The 17,192-nt window shown below is 42.5% G+C and overlaps 1 protein-coding gene across 8 annotated transcripts in view; it reads right to left on the bottom strand.

Moving 5' to 3' along the window:
• The window catches only part of CCSER2 (coiled-coil serine rich protein 2), a 296,048-nt gene that overhangs the window by 219,831 nt on the left and 59,025 nt on the right, over positions 1-17,192 (bottom strand). For all 8 annotated transcript variants that reach the window (XM_033940825.1, XM_033940821.1, XM_033940822.1 and 5 more), the window contains exon 2: positions 10,913-12,381. In XM_033940825.1, the coding sequence (XP_033796716.1) occupies positions 10,913-12,341 (1,429 nt within the window). In that variant the 5' untranslated portion in view covers positions 12,342-12,381. The remainder of the gene's footprint in view (positions 1-10,912; positions 12,382-17,192) is intronic.

Below are 17,192 nucleotides of genomic sequence, written 5' to 3'. Positions count from 1 at the left end.
CAAGTTTGAATATTATCCTCGATTCAATTTGCAACCAGTGAAGTTTCTGATAATAGCCTGAGACATGATCAAATCTCTTAAGGTTAAATATCAATCTGACAGCGGTGTTCTGGATAAGTTGTAGCCTCTTAATGTTTTTTTTATTTGAGGCTAAATAAATCAAATTGCAATAGTTTAAGGTGCTCAAAATCAAAGATTGCACCAATAGCCTAAATGAATTAAGAATAAAATAGGCCCTCATAGTCTGGAGTTTCCAAAGCAAAAAATAACACTTTTTAACAACAGAGCTGATGTGTGCTTCAAGAGATAATTAATGATCTAAATTGACCCCTAAAATCTTGATACGGGAGAGAATAGGGTAAGTTATCCCATTCAACTCTAAAGAATTCACTTTAAGTTTGCTGAGAGGGGAGGCCAGAAAATTTAGTTTTTATCAGGATTCAATTTCATTTTAAATTTGCTAATCCAGGATTCTACTTTTTGGATGATGGAAGATATAAATTGTAAAGTGTCATGTGAGAAACTGGAGATGGATACAATGATTGTTATGTCATCTGCCAAAGAAGTCAAATAAAGATTAAAAGAATGAAGGTGAAAGAGGTGATATCTGAGGGACTCCACTAAGATTTTTCCATTTTGAAGAGTTGCTCTCCAAGACTAACTTGATATGTACGGCTCACCAGGAAGCCCCTAAACCAATTCTGAACCCGCCCTGATATTCCGATGGTATCTAGACATCTAAGCAGGATTTCATGATCGACTAAATCAAAGGCACTGCTTATGTCAAATTGCATCATCAGAGCACTCCCACCTAGGCTAAACTGTTGAAATACCAAGAAGAAGACCAATTCTGTCTATGTACTGTGAAGAGAGCAAACTCCTGATTGAGAGGGATGTAGTATTGAAAACTGTTCCAAATAGTTGTTTAATTCATGATAAACAAGTCCCTCCATCAACTTAATCAGAAACAGAATAGCAGCAATCGGTCTGTTGTTGCTGATAGAGGCGATAAGATTCTCGAGTTTTTAAATTATCTGTGTTATTAAAATATGGCCAAATTCTGATGAAAAAAATTCCTTTTTGCAAATGGATGGTTAACCATGAGAACATGTCCTTTCTAAATTGTAATGGGGTTGATTTTAGGATTGTTGATGGACATATGTCCAAAGGACAATGCGATTTTGAATATTTGTTAAATAGAATATTACATTTATCCCAATCTGGAACAGAAAAGTCATTCCAGTATAAGTCAGCTTTACATTCAATATCTGAGATAAATAGCATTTGGTAACTGAAATCATCTTTGTTTATAATAAAACTTCTTAGTTTTGACACCTTTGAGGAAAAGTAGTCTGCCAACTGATTTGAAGTGGGTACTAAGTCTTGAGGAGCAAGTCTAGAGGAATTTGTATTCCATATAGAGTCCACCAATCTGAATAACTCTTTAGTATTAAGAAGAGAGGCTTATTAACTGTAATATGTACAACTAGTCTGTTTCATGTTTAAATTATCTTTCGTTATCTGCATATATGTATATTTGCATATTTATAATAATTATTTGTATACTTTGTATATTTATTTTGAAAAATAAAAAAAGTTTATGAAAAAAAAAAGAAGAGACGTACCAATTTTTGAAGAATAAAAAGCACATCTTTTCTCTTTAATCTTTCTTTTATACGTTTGAATTCCTAATCTCCATCGGAGAAACTTGCACCACTGGTCCTTTCAGAAGGGGTTGGCGAGTGAGTAGCGCCAGCCAAATTGCCCAAAGCTCCAGACAATTGGTCAACCAACATTTCAGATCAAGAGTCAACTGCCCCTGAATGAAGCAGGCCCCGCAGTAAGCCCACAGCCCTACAGGCTGGCATCCATCCTAAGTCATCCACTCTGAAATCTGGAGGAAAGCTGCCACAACTACCATCACTTGGACGAAAAAGTGTGGGTGCTACCATGAGGCCAAAGGGCAAAGCTGCCAATTGGAAATGCTGTTACAGAACATGGAAATACAGAAACCTGCATTGCTCCAGGTAGATTGTAATATGGAGATAAACCTCTGTGAGATCCAAGGACACTAGAAACTCTACTGGAGAGACAGCAGCCATCAGCGTGTACTCCATTGCCATTCGGGAAAAAAAGGAATTCACAAGAAGCAAGTGATCGACTTTAGATCCAGAATGGGTCTCCACTTCTGAGTCTTTCTGGTACAATGAAGTATAAGGAGTATCCGCCTAAGCCCCAATTCATGTTCCAGAACAGGTTCCAGGATCTTGATGTCTAAGAGGCATTGTAGGGCATCGCAGAACCTGGACTCCGTTTCAGTCGACTTGCCGGAGTCCAGAAACCAAGTCAGAGGTGGGCAAAGGAGGATTAACTAGTGTCTTCGAGATGATGAAGCCATGTCTGACCCCTGGTGTCACTGGGGCTTTTTAGATGCAATCACTGCACAGGAGCCTGAGGACGCATGGAACTGGAACTATTGCAACACGGACATAGCCCTGGGAATGTCACCGAGAAGAAAAATCTGTGTATCCCTGGCGACACCTGCAGGAGATACAAATAGTACTATGACCCCTTCCTGATGTCCAGCGAAACTTGCTCACAGGGAGTGACTCAGGGCAGCGCTCAGCAACACCTGTGTAGGGATCATCCAGACCTATACCAACAAGAAGTTGGTCTTTGAAAAGACGTCCGCTTAAGTTGAGGCCATGTCCCCAGTCCAAAGACAGATCCGAACAGTCTGGTGCACAGACACTGCACTAAGAACTCGAATAAGATCATAAAGTATGCTCAGCACTTAATCCACACCAATCATCACCAGCGGAGGCCAGGCATGCACCTCTATAGAAGACGCATTGCACAGGCCGGAATGACAGGCTTGCACCATAAGGAAGTGGCCACCATCGCTTGGCTACCTGAAGATGCCGATAGAAAAGAAGGTTTTGTAATATAATATCCACCCAGGTTATCAAAAATAGTAGCTAGAAAGGTAAGAGAAAAGGTTAGCCTTCATAAACTGCATGAGATTGCAAAAAGATGAAGACAGGAGACAATATCTGTAAAAGCTAAGATAAGCTGTTAAAGTAGTTGGGAAAGAAAGATGCAAATGGAAGAAAAATAGCTAAAAAGTAAAATGGGGGAGGAGAGATTTTAGATATATTACTGATAGAAGGAAACGTATAAGCAGCATTGCAAGACTCAAGGGTGAAGGGAGCAGTATATAGAAGCTGGTAAGGATAAGGTGAAATTACTGAACAAATATTTGTTCTGTGTTTACAAATGAAGGGCCAGGAATAGGATTGCAGCAGACAAACACAAATAGGAATGAAAGTGTGATAGACCTTGAACATTTTTTTAGAAGACTGCATTTGAGAGGAGCTAGTTAAACCAAAGGTGGACAAAGCAATGGGGCTGGAAAGCATATATCTGAAGGTACTGGAGGAGCTTAATGAAGTTTTGGTTGCTCCACTTTGGATGGATGTGGTCTCTCTCCACAAAAACAGAAGTAAGGGGGCAGGTTTTGGGGACTACAAGGAGACAAACACACTTGAGGAATGGGCCGCAAAATGGCAAATGAGGTTCAGCATGGATAAGTGCAAGTTGATGCATGTCGGTAAGAAAAATTATATGCACAAATACAGGATGTTCGGTGCTATACTCGGAGAGCGCCCCAGGAAAGAGACCTGGGAGTACTTGTAGACGAGTCAATGAAACTGTCCGCACAATGCATGGTGGCGGTGAAAAGGGCAAACAGAATGCTAGGAATGATTAAGAAGGGGATCACAAACGGATCTGAGAAGGTTATCATGCCGCTGTAACGAGCCATGGTGCACCCCCACCTGGAGTACTGTGTCCAACACTGGTCGCCGTATATGAAAAAGGACATAGTACTACTTGAAAGGGTCCAGAGAAGAGCGTCAAAAATGGTTAAGGGACTGGAGGTGTTGCTGTACAATGAAAGGCTAGAGAAACTGGGCCTCTTCTCCCTTGAAAAGAGGAGACTGAGAGGGGACATGATCGAAACATTCAAGATATTGAAGGAAATTGACTTTGTAGAGAAAGAGAGATTGTTCACCCTCTCCGAGGTGAAGAGAATGAGAGGGCACTCGCTAAAGGTAAAAGGGGATAGATTTCATACAAACATAAGGAGTTCTTCACCCAGAGAGTGGTAGAAATCTGGAACACTCTTCCAGAGGCTTATAGGGGAAAGCACCCTTCAGGGATTCAAGAAAAGGTTGGATAAGTTCCTGCTGGAACAGAACATACGCAGGTACGACTGGACTCAAATAGGGCACTGGCCTTTGACCTAAGGGCCACCGCGTGAGCGGACTGCTGGGCACAATGGACCACTGGTCTGACCCAGCAGCGGCAATTCTTATGTTCACCCTGTGATCCTGAGAGTCCTTAAACCGAGTAGGGAGGGCTGCGCACTGGATAACCTGAGTCACGGCGGAATCTATCTCAGGCTGTTCAAATCTGCTGAAAATCAGGATCCAGGTGATAAAGCGTAGACATAGCTTTAGAAGGTCAGAAAGAGCTTTCCGGGGTATCACATGTTCTGAAACCAGACCATGGAGTTGTGGACTGAATAGAAAAAAAGAGCACAGAACAAAGGGCACAGAAGTAAAACTTGAGAAATGGAAGGTAGAGAAAACAAATGGAGCTCTTTCATAACATCATCCATAAAAAGGCGGACAAAAGCCCGTTTAAAAATTTGCAACAAAGGGTCAGCACTAAAATCCGGATGCTCAGAGTAGCCGAGGAGATCAGTCTCAGCGAAGGCATCAGCCGGATCCAAAATAAAAACATTGGCAGAGACAGAAGAACCATAATATCTTTATGGTAACTACTGCAATTGAGGTCTAACAGCCAGATGAGAGGGCTCCTGAACAGGAAGCTTCGCCACAGGCGCAACAGACCGAAATAGCTGCGACACTCCTGCTGGCTATGTCAAACAAGCTGAGGTCTGAGAAATACACCTTTCAGAAAAGCCGAATAAAATCCAGTAAAAAGGCCCACCCCACAACCATGGCAAGGTTCTATTAAGGTACAAGCACCACACCAAGAGTCCCCAGACTTAGAACACAGGCGTTTTATTCAAGACTCCAGGACGGTCTCTGGATGAAATTTTATTTGGAAGGCATGCCAGCTCTCCAACTCATGATTACTCAGAGGTGGTGAATTCTGTAGCTCTCCCTCCCCCACAAAGCTACATAACGCTGTACATGATCGCTGATCTGGCACAATCAATGCCCACATTCAACAGATTAGGGGCCGGGGAGTCCGCCGCAAACATTTTTGTATCATAATCGAGGGGGTTTTGAGGGAGAAATAAAAGTTACCAAAAAAAGATCATTTTTAAAATCCAAGATGGCTGCCATCACAAATTTGAGCCAAAAATCGGCAAAAATAAACAAAAACTGAAAATAAAAAATTGCGGTTTGGGGGTCTGGGGAGGTGGGGGACCTAAACCCTACCTTCAAAAACTGTGAAAAGATGACTTTAAAATCGTTTTACATGCTACCTCCTAAGTTCCATAGGAGATAAAGAACAGTTACTTACCGTAACAGGTGTTATCCAGGGACAGCATGTCGGTGATGTCATCCATAGAGCCCCGTCGCGGACAGCTTTTCAATCAAACTTGATTGAAGATCTTAAAGTTTGCTAGTGCTGCACCTCACATGCATGTGTGCCTTCCCGCTCAGCTAGGGGGCGCGTCTCCTCAGTGTGGCCTCAGTTCAGTTAGCTAGCAAAGAAGCCAACCTGGGGAGGTGGGCGGGTTGCGAGAATATCTGCCTGCTGTCCCTGGATAACACCTGTTACGGTAAGTAACTGTGCTTTATCCCAGGACAAGCAGGCAGCATATTCTCTACATGTGGGTGACCTCCAAGCTAACCAGGATGGGACGGTGGGAGAGTTGGCAAATTAGGAGAACAGATCACGCAAAACCGACTGGCCGAACTGGCCATCACGTCTGGAAAAAGTATCCAGACAGTAGTGAGAGGTGAATGTCTACTAGCGACGCAATGAATGTCTACTAATGACAGTCTACTAGTGACACAAGCAGCAAAATTGGACCATGACATCTTCAACCTGCTGATGACAACAAGCGATTTCAAATCTTTTCGCAAAGAAATCAAAACCCATCTATTCAAAAAATTTATACGGATGTCATAACTCCAACCTGGATTCCCCTCAGTGTGACTCCCCCATCCTCCCTTCTTCACCAGATACCCTTCCCCTCAAAGCCCAAGCTTGTCAATTGCTTCCCTAACTGCATATATACTGAAACTGCACTATATCCTATCTGTGCAGCATCCCGAATTGTATATCCACTGAAATAGCCCAATCCTCTTTGCCGTATCCCATTCCCTAAACTATTCTACACCATTCTTCTTGTAACTCCTCTGGAAATGTTCTTCTTCTTGTAACTCTTCTGGAAAAGTCCAGAAGTCTCTTTTGTAATCAGCCCAGAACTGCAAGGTTGAGGCGGAATAGAAATCAGCAATGTAATGTAATGTATGAACCGAGGACCAAGTGGTGGCCTTGCAGATCTCCTCAATAGGCATGGACCTGAGGAAAGCGACAGATGCCGCCATCGCTCTGACTTTATGCCCCGTGACCCGACACTGCAGCGGGAGACCAGCTCGAGCATAGCAGAAGGAAATACAAGCAGCCAACCAGTTGGACAAGGTGCGTTTGGAAACAGGACGCCCCAACCAATTCAGATCAAATGATATGAAGAGTTGAGGAGCCGTCCGATGAACTTGAGTGTGTTGCAGGTAGAAAGCCAACAACCTCTTACAGTCAAGAGTGTGTAGCGCCATTTCTCCAGGATGAGAATGAGGCTTAGGAAAAAACACAGGAAGAACAATGGATTGGTTGAGGTGGAAATCCGAAACCACCTTGGGCAAGAACTTAGGATGAGTGCGAAGGACCACCTTGTCATGATGAAAAACAGTAAAAGGCGAATCCGCAACCAGAGCTGGCAGCTCACTGACTCTGCGAGCAGATGTGAGGGCAATCAGGAACGCCACTTTCCAAGTGAGATACTTCAAAAAAGACTTATTGATGGGCTCAAAGGGAGGTTTCATCAACTGAGCCAGAACCACATTCAGATCCCAAACCACCGGAGCCGGCTTGAGAGGAGGATGGACATTGAAAAGACCTTTCATAAACCGGGAAATCACCGGATGGAGAGAGAGAGCGGTTTCCCATCAAGCGGCAGATGAAAAGCAGCAATTGCACTGAGGTGGACTCGAATAGATGTCGATTTGAGACCAGACCGAGACAAGTGCAGCAGATAGTCCAGAACTTAAGGTAAGGAGGCAGACATCGGCTCCATGCGATGCGTAGCATACCACGCAGCAAATCTAGTCCATTTCTGGGAGTAGCACTGTCGAGTGGAACTCTTATGAGAGGCCTCAAGAACATCATGCACAGACTGAGAAAAACTGAAGGAGGGTGTCATGTGGAGAGGAACCAAGCTGTTAGGTGTAGAGACTGTAGAATGGGATGCAGCAGCGAACCTTGACTCTGAGACAGCAGAGAAGGAAACACAGGCAGAAACAGAAGCTCCCTGATACTGAGTCAAAGTAGAAGGGAGAACCATGGTTGTCTGGGCCACCGAGGAGCTATCAAAATCATGATGGCATGGACCGACTTGAGCTGGATGAGAGTCTTCAGAATCAGAGGGAATGGAGGAACACGTAGAGGAACAGGCCTGTCCAATCCAGAAGGAAAGCATCCGCCTCGAGACGATCCGGGGAGTAAATCCTGGAGCAGAAGCGTGGCAACTTGTGGTTGAGGGGGGAGGCAAACAGATCTATCTGCGGGGTCCCCCATCGAGCAAACACCTGACGCAGAGTGGAGGAATAAAGCGCCCACTCGTGTAGTTGGAGAAGGCGGCTTAATTGTCCGCCAGGCAGTTCTGCCGGCCCTGGATGCAGACCGCTCAGAGGAAGATGTTGTGACGTATCGCCCACTCCCAAATCCGTAGAGCTTCCTGGCAAAGAGACAGGGATCCTGTACCCCCGTTTGTTGATATAATACATCACCACCTGGTTGTCCGTCCACACCAGAACCACGTGATCCTGAAGCAAATGACAAAATGCTATCAAAGCATTGAAAATGGCCCGAAGCTCCAGCAGGTTTATCTGGCAGCGACGGTTGGCACTGGACCAAAAACCCTGAGTGCGGAGACTGTCGGAGAGCCCCCCAGGCAAACGCGGAGGAGTCCGTTGTGAGGACCATCTGCGAGGGGGGCGCATGAAAGAGAAATCTCTTGAAAGATTGGAAGAGAGCATCCACCAGCGGAGCGATCGTCTCAAGGAGGGAGTCACCGCAATGTGTTGAGAGGCGGGATCCCGGTCCTGTCTCCACTGGGACTGCCAGGGTACACTGAGGAACTCGGAGGTGAAGCCTGGCAAAAGGAGCCACATGAACAGTGGAGGCCATGTGCCCCAGTAGAATCATCATATGCTTGGCCGACACCGTCGTCTGAAGGGAGACCCTCTGGCATAAGTGAATGAGGGCGTCCCGTCGAGGCTGAGGCAGAAAAGGGAAAATATAACAGACTTGTAGACGCGATGCACAGCGACTCCGATTGAAGAAAAACAACAAAAGAAGCTGCGGTGCAAGAAGGCACTTAGAATCAAACGCAGAGAAGAAAGATAGGGCTTTCTGGCTCCGTGGAAAACTAAGAACTGAGGCCACGCTGAGCGAGAAGGCACATGTGCATGTGCGGTGCAGCACTAGCAAACTTTAAGATCTTCAATCAAGTTTGCTTGAAAAGCTGTCCGCGACGGGGCTCCGTGGATGACGTCAATCACATGTAGAGAATATGCTGCCTGCTTGTCTTGGGATAATGGAAGTTTACTCACAGTATGCAGTGCCACTCTGTCATCAGCTTTAAACAGCATTTGAATGAATGAAAAGGATTTTCTGCCTCAGAAACAGCTCTCAATGAATCCAGACTTGAAATCTTCGGACTGCCAGCTAGTCAGACACCGACTAAGACCTCTGCTCCTACAGATCCTCGGCCATACGGTCAGGGGCAGGAAAGGCAGCCTGTGCCTTGAAACCCGGGTGGGTTTCACTCCAGACGCATACAGCATACACATGAAACCTGTGACAAGGTCGCTGTACAGCAGACTCCCAGGGGAAAGGACCCTAAGTTCAGAAATGGTAGTACACAGCAGGCTGGCTCCACAGATCCACCAGAGTTTCTCTGTGAAGCAGCAGTCTGGCACTGCGGGATTGTGTCCTTTCCTCCAATAGAAGACCACTGGGAAAGGGTCTCGAGGCACTGAAGCCACCAAAAAAATGAACTTTAAGTGGAAAAAATAAGAAAAAGAAGCAGAGGAACTGCAAAAGACTTCTGCACAGATTGCTTGCAGAAATTGTAACTGGATATGTTTGCTAGCTCTCAGGCTAAGAGGGTGGAGCATTTGCTCAGAAAAGTTTGTGGATTTCTACAACTCCCGCATTGCGGGTTGGGATTGAACACCTAGCTTATGGAATCTGGAAGGGACGAAACAGAAATTTATTTTATACAGTAGGCCAGGGCTGCCCAAGTCCGGTCCTCGATTTCTACTGGCAGGCTAGGTTTTCAGGATATCCACAATGAACATGAATGAGAGAGATTTGCATACCAAGAAGGCAGTGCAGGCAAATATAGCTAGAGAAGAGACACACATAGACACACACAAATCAACCATTAGAAAAACGAAACCAGCTGTGATCGAAATACTGTGGCTATATAAGTAGCACCCTTATATTGCTGAATTATAACAATTTTAGTTAAAAATCTTTAATTCACATCTTTCAAAGTTTTTTTATATTTATTATTTGCTTTAAAACTGTGATGGATATGATTTATAAAAGCAGCAGCTGGGTGTCCACTATACAAGACTGATTTCTGATTGAGATATACTCTATATCAGTGATTCCCAACCCTGTCCTGGAGGAACACCAGGCCAATCGGGTTTTCAGGCTAGCCCTAATGAATATGCATGAGAGAGATTTGCATATGATGGAAGTGATAGGCATGCAAATTTGCTTCATGCATATTCATTAGGGCTAGCCTGAAAACCCAATTGGCCTGGTGTTCCTCCAGGACAGGGTTGGGAACCACTGCTCTATATCATTAACACTAATGTAGATACCTTATTGTATGCCAAGCATCCTACCAAGTATCTAATTTATCTATAGATTGAACCTACAAAATAACAAAAAGGAGGACTGGAGGGAAATATAATCAACAACAACAAAAAAAATCACTCCAGTGTAAATATACACAGTCTATGCCCCAAAGTATGATTCTAAAGCGAAAGAAAAGCCTCAGATCAACGGAGAGATGTACCCACACTCTTCTACTCTGATATCACAGGCAAAAACTTTTGCAAAAGTTAAATATTGACAGGTGGGAGCCTAAAAATAGTCAAGAAAAAAACATGGAAAACCCACTGATTATAACCACAGGCCGACGATAGTTTCATGGCATAAGACCACTGCTTCAGGGCCAACACTCCAGTCTATCAAGTTCCACTCTGCTGCTTTCAACCAGTGGATTTTCCAAGATTTTTTTCTTGGCTATTTTTAGGCTCCCACCTGCCAGTATTTAACTTTTGCAAAAGTTTTTGCCTGTGATGTCAGGGTGGAAGAGTGTGGGTACACCTCTCCATTGATCTGAGGCTTTTCTTTCGCTTTAGTATCATACTTACTGGGGAATAGACGGTGTATTTTTTTACACTGGAGTGATTTTTGTGTTTTTTGTTGATTAGATTGAACATATACAGTTATAGCGCTATTTACTGGTATGTATCTCTCCAACACTAACTCATTATATTGGTGAATCTAGCAAAAGCATTTCATTATGAATATTTTCAGCTAGTCAAGTTATACATATACTTACAAGATAAGTTTAGATCCACCCAAGCATCTGTTTTATAATGGGATAGCTTATTTTCTGCCAGAGATTTAAATGACAGTGATGCATCACTATTATACATCTCTTTTTTGGGAGAGGTTTCCACAGGCTGAACTTGAAGGATTTGATTTTGACTTCCTAGGTCTATGAAATCATCACTGAAGTCTTCACTCAGGTCATTCTTATCAGAGGAGGACAAAGATGATATGGATATTTCATCCACATCATCATTTAAGGATTTCAGTTTTGTATTACTTTTGTCCACATTATCACACACAATGTAATCACCAACCTGTCTGCTGGTTTCTACTATGTCTTTTTGTTTATCTGTGGCTTTACAAGTAGTCCTCATTGAAGGTTCTGTTTTTTCCATTATGCATGAATTGGTGGTAACATTTTTAGTATCTACAATCTCTCTGGTGAACAGGGGTATATTGGATTTTAATAAAGAAGGTCGTCCCATTCTGTATCCAAAGGAGGCAGCTATCCCAGATCCATTTGGTAGCCCTGGTTTTTTCAAACCAGAGACCGATACAGCTGCATATGTTCTAGTAAAACCAGATTTCATTTGTGGTTCAATTCCATTAGATACTTCTGACTGCCTTCCACTTCTTGACAGTAAATTTGACCTTTGAGATGTTCTGGCATTAATGTGTTGATTTTGATAAGGCCTTGTAAGATCTACTGCCCGGTTAAAGGAATGTGATCTGGTAAGGGATGTAGTGGGAAGTAAAGAATTCTGAATGGAATGTGAAAAACTATGGGACCTAACAATGCTTTCACATGATGAAGATTTTATACTAGCTGTAGGTTGCATCAAACTTTCTTTAGGACTATTCCTGTTTGTACTGGAGTTTGCTCTAGGTCTCTGCAACCCTGTAGTGGACCTATTTGTATACAATCCATTAACATGTGATTTAGCAGCATTTGGTCCAGAAAAGGAAGTCCTTCTCAAAAAAGTACCTTTGGTAAATTTAGTTGAATTCGATAGTCCTGATAGAGGCTTTGGGTTCAGATCCTCCAAAGGAGGAACTAGCATATTTGTTTGCTTTGTGGGCTTTGATGACAGAGATGGGCTCTTTAAATTCACTCTGGACACATCCTTGTCATCAGCAACCTGGGGATGGGGATTTTTTGCATCATCTTTTCCAATGAAGTAAAGAGGTGGCTTATTAGGATGTTGATCATTTTGCTGGAATCTCCTAGATTTTCTCCAGGTCAAGGAAACAGAAGGCATGCATGCAATGCCACTGGGCTTGTTAAAGTTTTTACTAGCACTGCTGTTGGAACTGCCCACTAAACTAGCATTTGGGACATTTGGCATCGTTTTCAGGAGCCTTTCCACAGATTTTATTCCTCTAAATGTAGGCAACTTGGAATTCAAAGACGTCTTGGCATGGATTTTTTCTTCCATGAGATGTCAAGTGCATTTGGTCCTTTCAAACCATTTGAATCTGTAAAGAGAGAGAAAAAAAAAAAAAGAGTCACCACACATAGCAAATCATATTGTAAAAAGTACTTTTGTACAAAACAAAAAATGAATTTGCTTTAAACTTCTATGTTTCACCTTAAGTTTTACACAAAAATATGACATTACATTAAAAAAACATTTTAAAAATTCATAAGAAAAAATGCATTTCAAAAACTTAATTGGAGCATTTTATTAGTAAAGCAATAGACGCAATAAATCTGACAAGGTCAACATAGATATTTCTCCTCTGAAAGGATTCCAGGGGTTATCTGGGAAATTACAGACTAGCGAGTTTGACACCAGTGACAAGTAAAATGATAGAAACTATTAAAAGAACAAACTTAATTATACCACATACACGTTTAATAGGCAAAAATAAACAGGGATTTCTATTATTATTATTATTATTAAAGGGAAGTCCTGCATCACCCAAGCTGCTGCTGTTACTCATATTATGCATCAATGGATCTCTGTATTTTACAATTCATTACTTAAACTGCTTTGATGTCAAATTTCCAAAATGCTGTATGTCAAGATTAATAAGCTTTGCATAGTACAAACACAAAAAGTAGATAATCAGTCCATGGTGATCGGTGTTTTTATAAATGCTAATCACTGCAGTCTAAATTAACATAGAAACATAGAAAGATGACGGCAGATAAGGGCCATAGCCCATCAAGTCTGCCCACACCATTTACCCACCCTCTTAAGTCTACTGACCCCTAAAGTACAATAATTATTCTGTCACTCTACTGACCCGCTCATTCAAGTCCTAGTGACCCTATCCCTTGGCATGACCTCGTAGGGATCCCACATAGGTATCCCATTTGTTCTTGAAGTCTGGGATGCTGCGTGCCTCGACCACCTGTACTGGAAGCTTGTTCCAATGCTCAATCACTCTCTCCGTGAAGAAGTACTTCCTGGCGTCTCCACGAAACTTCCCTCCCTTGAGTTTGAGCGGATGTCCTCTTGTGGTCGAGGGTCCCTTGAGAAGAAAGATATCCTCTTCCACCTCGACCCGTCCCGTGATGTACTTAAAAGTCTCAATCATGTCTCCCCTCTCCCTACGCTCTTCGAGAGTGTAGAGCTGCAATTTGCTCAATCTTTCTTCGTACGGGAGACCCTTTAGCCCCAAGACCAACCTGGTGGCCATCCGCTGAACCGATTCAATTCTGAGCACATCCTTACGGTAATGTGGCCTCCAGAATTGCACACAGTATTCCAGATGAGGTCTCACCATGGCTCTGTACAATGGCATCATGACTTCAGGTTTCCTGTTGACGAAGCTTCTCTTGATACAACCTATCATCTGCCGTGCTTTAGATGAAGCCTTCTCCACTTGAGTGGCTGCTTTCATGTCAGCACTGATGATTACTCCCAAGTCTCGTTCTTCCGTAGTCCTTGTTAAAGTTTCTCCATTCAGGGTGTAGGTTCTGCAAGGATTTCCGTTACCGAGATGCATGACCTTACATTTCTTGGCGTTGAAGCCCAGCTGCCAGATCAAGGACCATTTTTCTAAAGTACGCAGGTCTTGCTCCATAGCATCCTGTAGATTATAGCCGTTTACTATATTGCATAGTTTGGCGTCATCAGCGAATAAGGTTACCTTGCCTTGAAGCCCTTGAGTTAGATCCCCAATGAATATGTTGAAGAGGAGTGGGCCCAGGACTGAACCCTGTGGCACTCCGCTAGTCACCTCTGACATTTTAGAGAAGGTACCGTTAACCACCACCCTCTGAAGTCTGCCACTAAGCCAATCTTTAACCCATGCAGTTAGAGTCTCTCCTAATCCCATCGATTTCATCTTGTTCAGCAGCCTGCGGTGTGGGACGCTGTCAAACGCTTTGCTGAAGTCCAGGTACATGACGTCCAAGGACTCTCCTGAGTCCAGTCTTCTTGTTACCCAGTCAAAGAAGCTGATTAGATTGGACTGGCATGACCTACCCTTGCTGAATCCAAGATATATCATTAGACCAGATATATAATGTCAGACCACCAGCACCTCATATATCCAGGTCTTGGACAACTGCTGAAGATAACCAGCTGCCAGCCAACATCCAATACTGCCATACTTAGACAGCTAATTGTGCTAAGTTGAAAATGGCATGATGATCTGCACAGATATTCAGTAGCACTCTCCGATTAAGTGTCATTGAATATTAGTGATTGGGACAGGCAGAGTCATTTAACTGAGTAGAACATAAGAATTGTCATACTAGGACAGACCAAAGGTCCATCAAGCCCAGTATCCTGTTTCCAACAGTGGCCAACCCAGGTCCCAAGTACCTAGCTAGATTTTATGCTGCTTATCTAGGGAACAAGCAATGGATTTCCCAAAGTCATCTCAATAATAATGGACTATGGACTTCTAGGAAGTTATCCAAACCTTTTTTTAAACCCTGCTAAGCTAACTGATTTCACCACATTCTCAGGCAACAAACTCCAGTTTAATTACACATTGTGGGAAGAAATATTTTCTCCGATTTTAAATCTACTACTTAGTAGCTTCATCACATGCTCCCTAGTCCGTGTTTTTCAAAAGAGTAAACAAGCGATTCACATCTACCTTTTCAACTCCACTCAGTATTTTATAGACCTCTTATCATATCACCCCTGAACTGCCTCTTCTCCAAGCTGAAGAGCCCTAGCTGCTTTAGTTTTTCCTCATAGGGCAGTTGTTCCATCCCTTTTATCATTTTTGTCACCCTTCTCTGCAAAGGCAAAGTTGGTGCACATGGGGAAAGGAAGAGAGTAAAATTGGACATAGAGAAAGGAATAAGATAGAGATGCATGGGGAATAGAAGAATGAAAAGGAGAAATGGTGGAAATGGTGATGGAGAGGGATCAGAGGGACAGCTTGAAGGGGATGCAAGGGGAAGGAATGTTGGAGATAGTGATGGAGGGAGACATGGCATTGAGCTGGAGAGGGGTGATGGAGAAATGGGCATGGGGCTGGTGGGCAGTGGTGAAAAATGCTGCACATGATCCGGGGGATATGAGCGAGAGGGAGGGGGAGAAAAGGGGGAGAGAGAGAGAAGGAGGGAGACATGTTGCCAATAGGGGTAGAGGAGAGAGGGAGAAATGTAGGACTCATGGAAGGACAGAGAGAGAGAGAGAGAGAGATGTTGGTTGGGGAAGGAAATGAGGTACAGAGAAGAGGAAGATTGCAGGAGGAATAAATAAATAAATATTGGATGCACAGTCAGAAGGAAATGCAACCAGAGACTCATGAAATCACCAGAAAACAAAGGTAGGAAAAATGATTCTATTTTCAATTTAGTGATCTAAAATGTGTCAGGTTTTGAGAATTCATATCTGCTGTCTATATTTTGCACTATATTTGTCTATTTTTCTATAGTTGTTACTGAAGTAATATTGCATATTTTAAAGTCATCTGCCTTGACCTCTTTGAAAAAAACCCCTAATATAAAATGATAATTAATCTTTTCTTTGCGTATAGTGTACTTTCTGTTTTATTTTTAATTTTGTGGTTACCATTATGTATTAATAAGATTATATTGTGTGTATATGAAAAATGGAGTGAAGAAATTGCGTTACAATTAGTACTATTATTATGGGGGTGCGGTCTAGGGTGGAGCCTTGGCAGGTCTGGGGCGGAACTTAGGTGGGAGTACTGTTTATATTTATTAGATTTAGGGGGTATTTGGCTTGAAGAAGTTGAGAAACACTGTTCTAAACCACTCAGTTTATTTATGAACCTCCTAAGAGGAATATCAATCTTAGTGCATGTCCTCAATTCAGTTCTCTGGTCGCCCAAAGAAATCAATCAGATTTGTTTGGCAAGATTTAGCTTTGGTAAAATTTTGTTGCCAATGACTTTATAATTCATTGCATTGTAGATATTTGATTATCCTTTCCTTCAGCAACATCTCCATGACCTTTCCTACCACTGAAGTAGGACTTGGACATCTGTAGTTTCCTACCTTTGTGAAGAGGGACCACAACAATCATGTGGTACTTATCTAATCTTCAAGGATATATATTTTTTAAATCATTCTTTTAGAGGGACCCTCAAAATCTAAACTCCTTCAGTACCTTGAAATGAATGTCACTGGCAGAAACGGATTGGCCTCAAAATGGGAACAACCTACTTTACAGGCCCTCTTAAAAAGCTAAATATAAATACAATGAGATTTCCTCTAAACTGGCTAGGAAAGAATTGTTTTCTCAACAGGCTTTGTATTATGGAAACTCGAATAAGGCAGGAAGAGCACTAGCTAATTACTTTAAAGCTAAAAAAAGAAAAGTAAAGATTGTAGCTATTAAAGATGAGAAGGGTATGACTCATTCTCAAATTGGAGATATTTTAAAACAATTTTTGAAATATAGCTTTATATTCTTCCGAACCTTATTCAAATAAAGAACTAGACGGTTTCGAGTTTTTAAATTCCAATCAAGGGACCAAATCTTGAGGCACCTATTTCATTGAAAGAACTACAAGCAGCATTGAAGTCCCTTAGAGTTGGATCCACTCCAGGTAGGGATGGTTTCACTGTAGTTTTATAAGTCATTTCAAATTACCCTATTACCTTATCTATTAAACTTATGTCAGGCTCAACTGAATAAAGGTTGCATTACAGGTACTATGGTAGAATCTTTAACTATAGTTTTGCCGAAGCTAAATAAAGATCCTACGTTGGTTTCAAATTACAGGCCTATTTCTTTGATTAATGTAGATGGAAAACTTTTGGCTAAATTATTGGCTTAACGCTTGGCCAAGGCTCTCCCTTATATTATCGGTAGCATCCTAGCATTGCTAGCAGCCAGCATTTT

Source organism: Geotrypetes seraphini, chromosome 4 (assembly GCF_902459505.1).
Source record: "Geotrypetes seraphini chromosome 4, aGeoSer1.1, whole genome shotgun sequence".
Classification (NCBI taxonomy): domain Eukaryota; kingdom Metazoa; phylum Chordata; class Amphibia; order Gymnophiona; family Dermophiidae; genus Geotrypetes; species Geotrypetes seraphini.
Note: the sequence above shows the minus strand (reverse complement) of the source record. Positions and strands in the feature narration are given on the sequence as shown.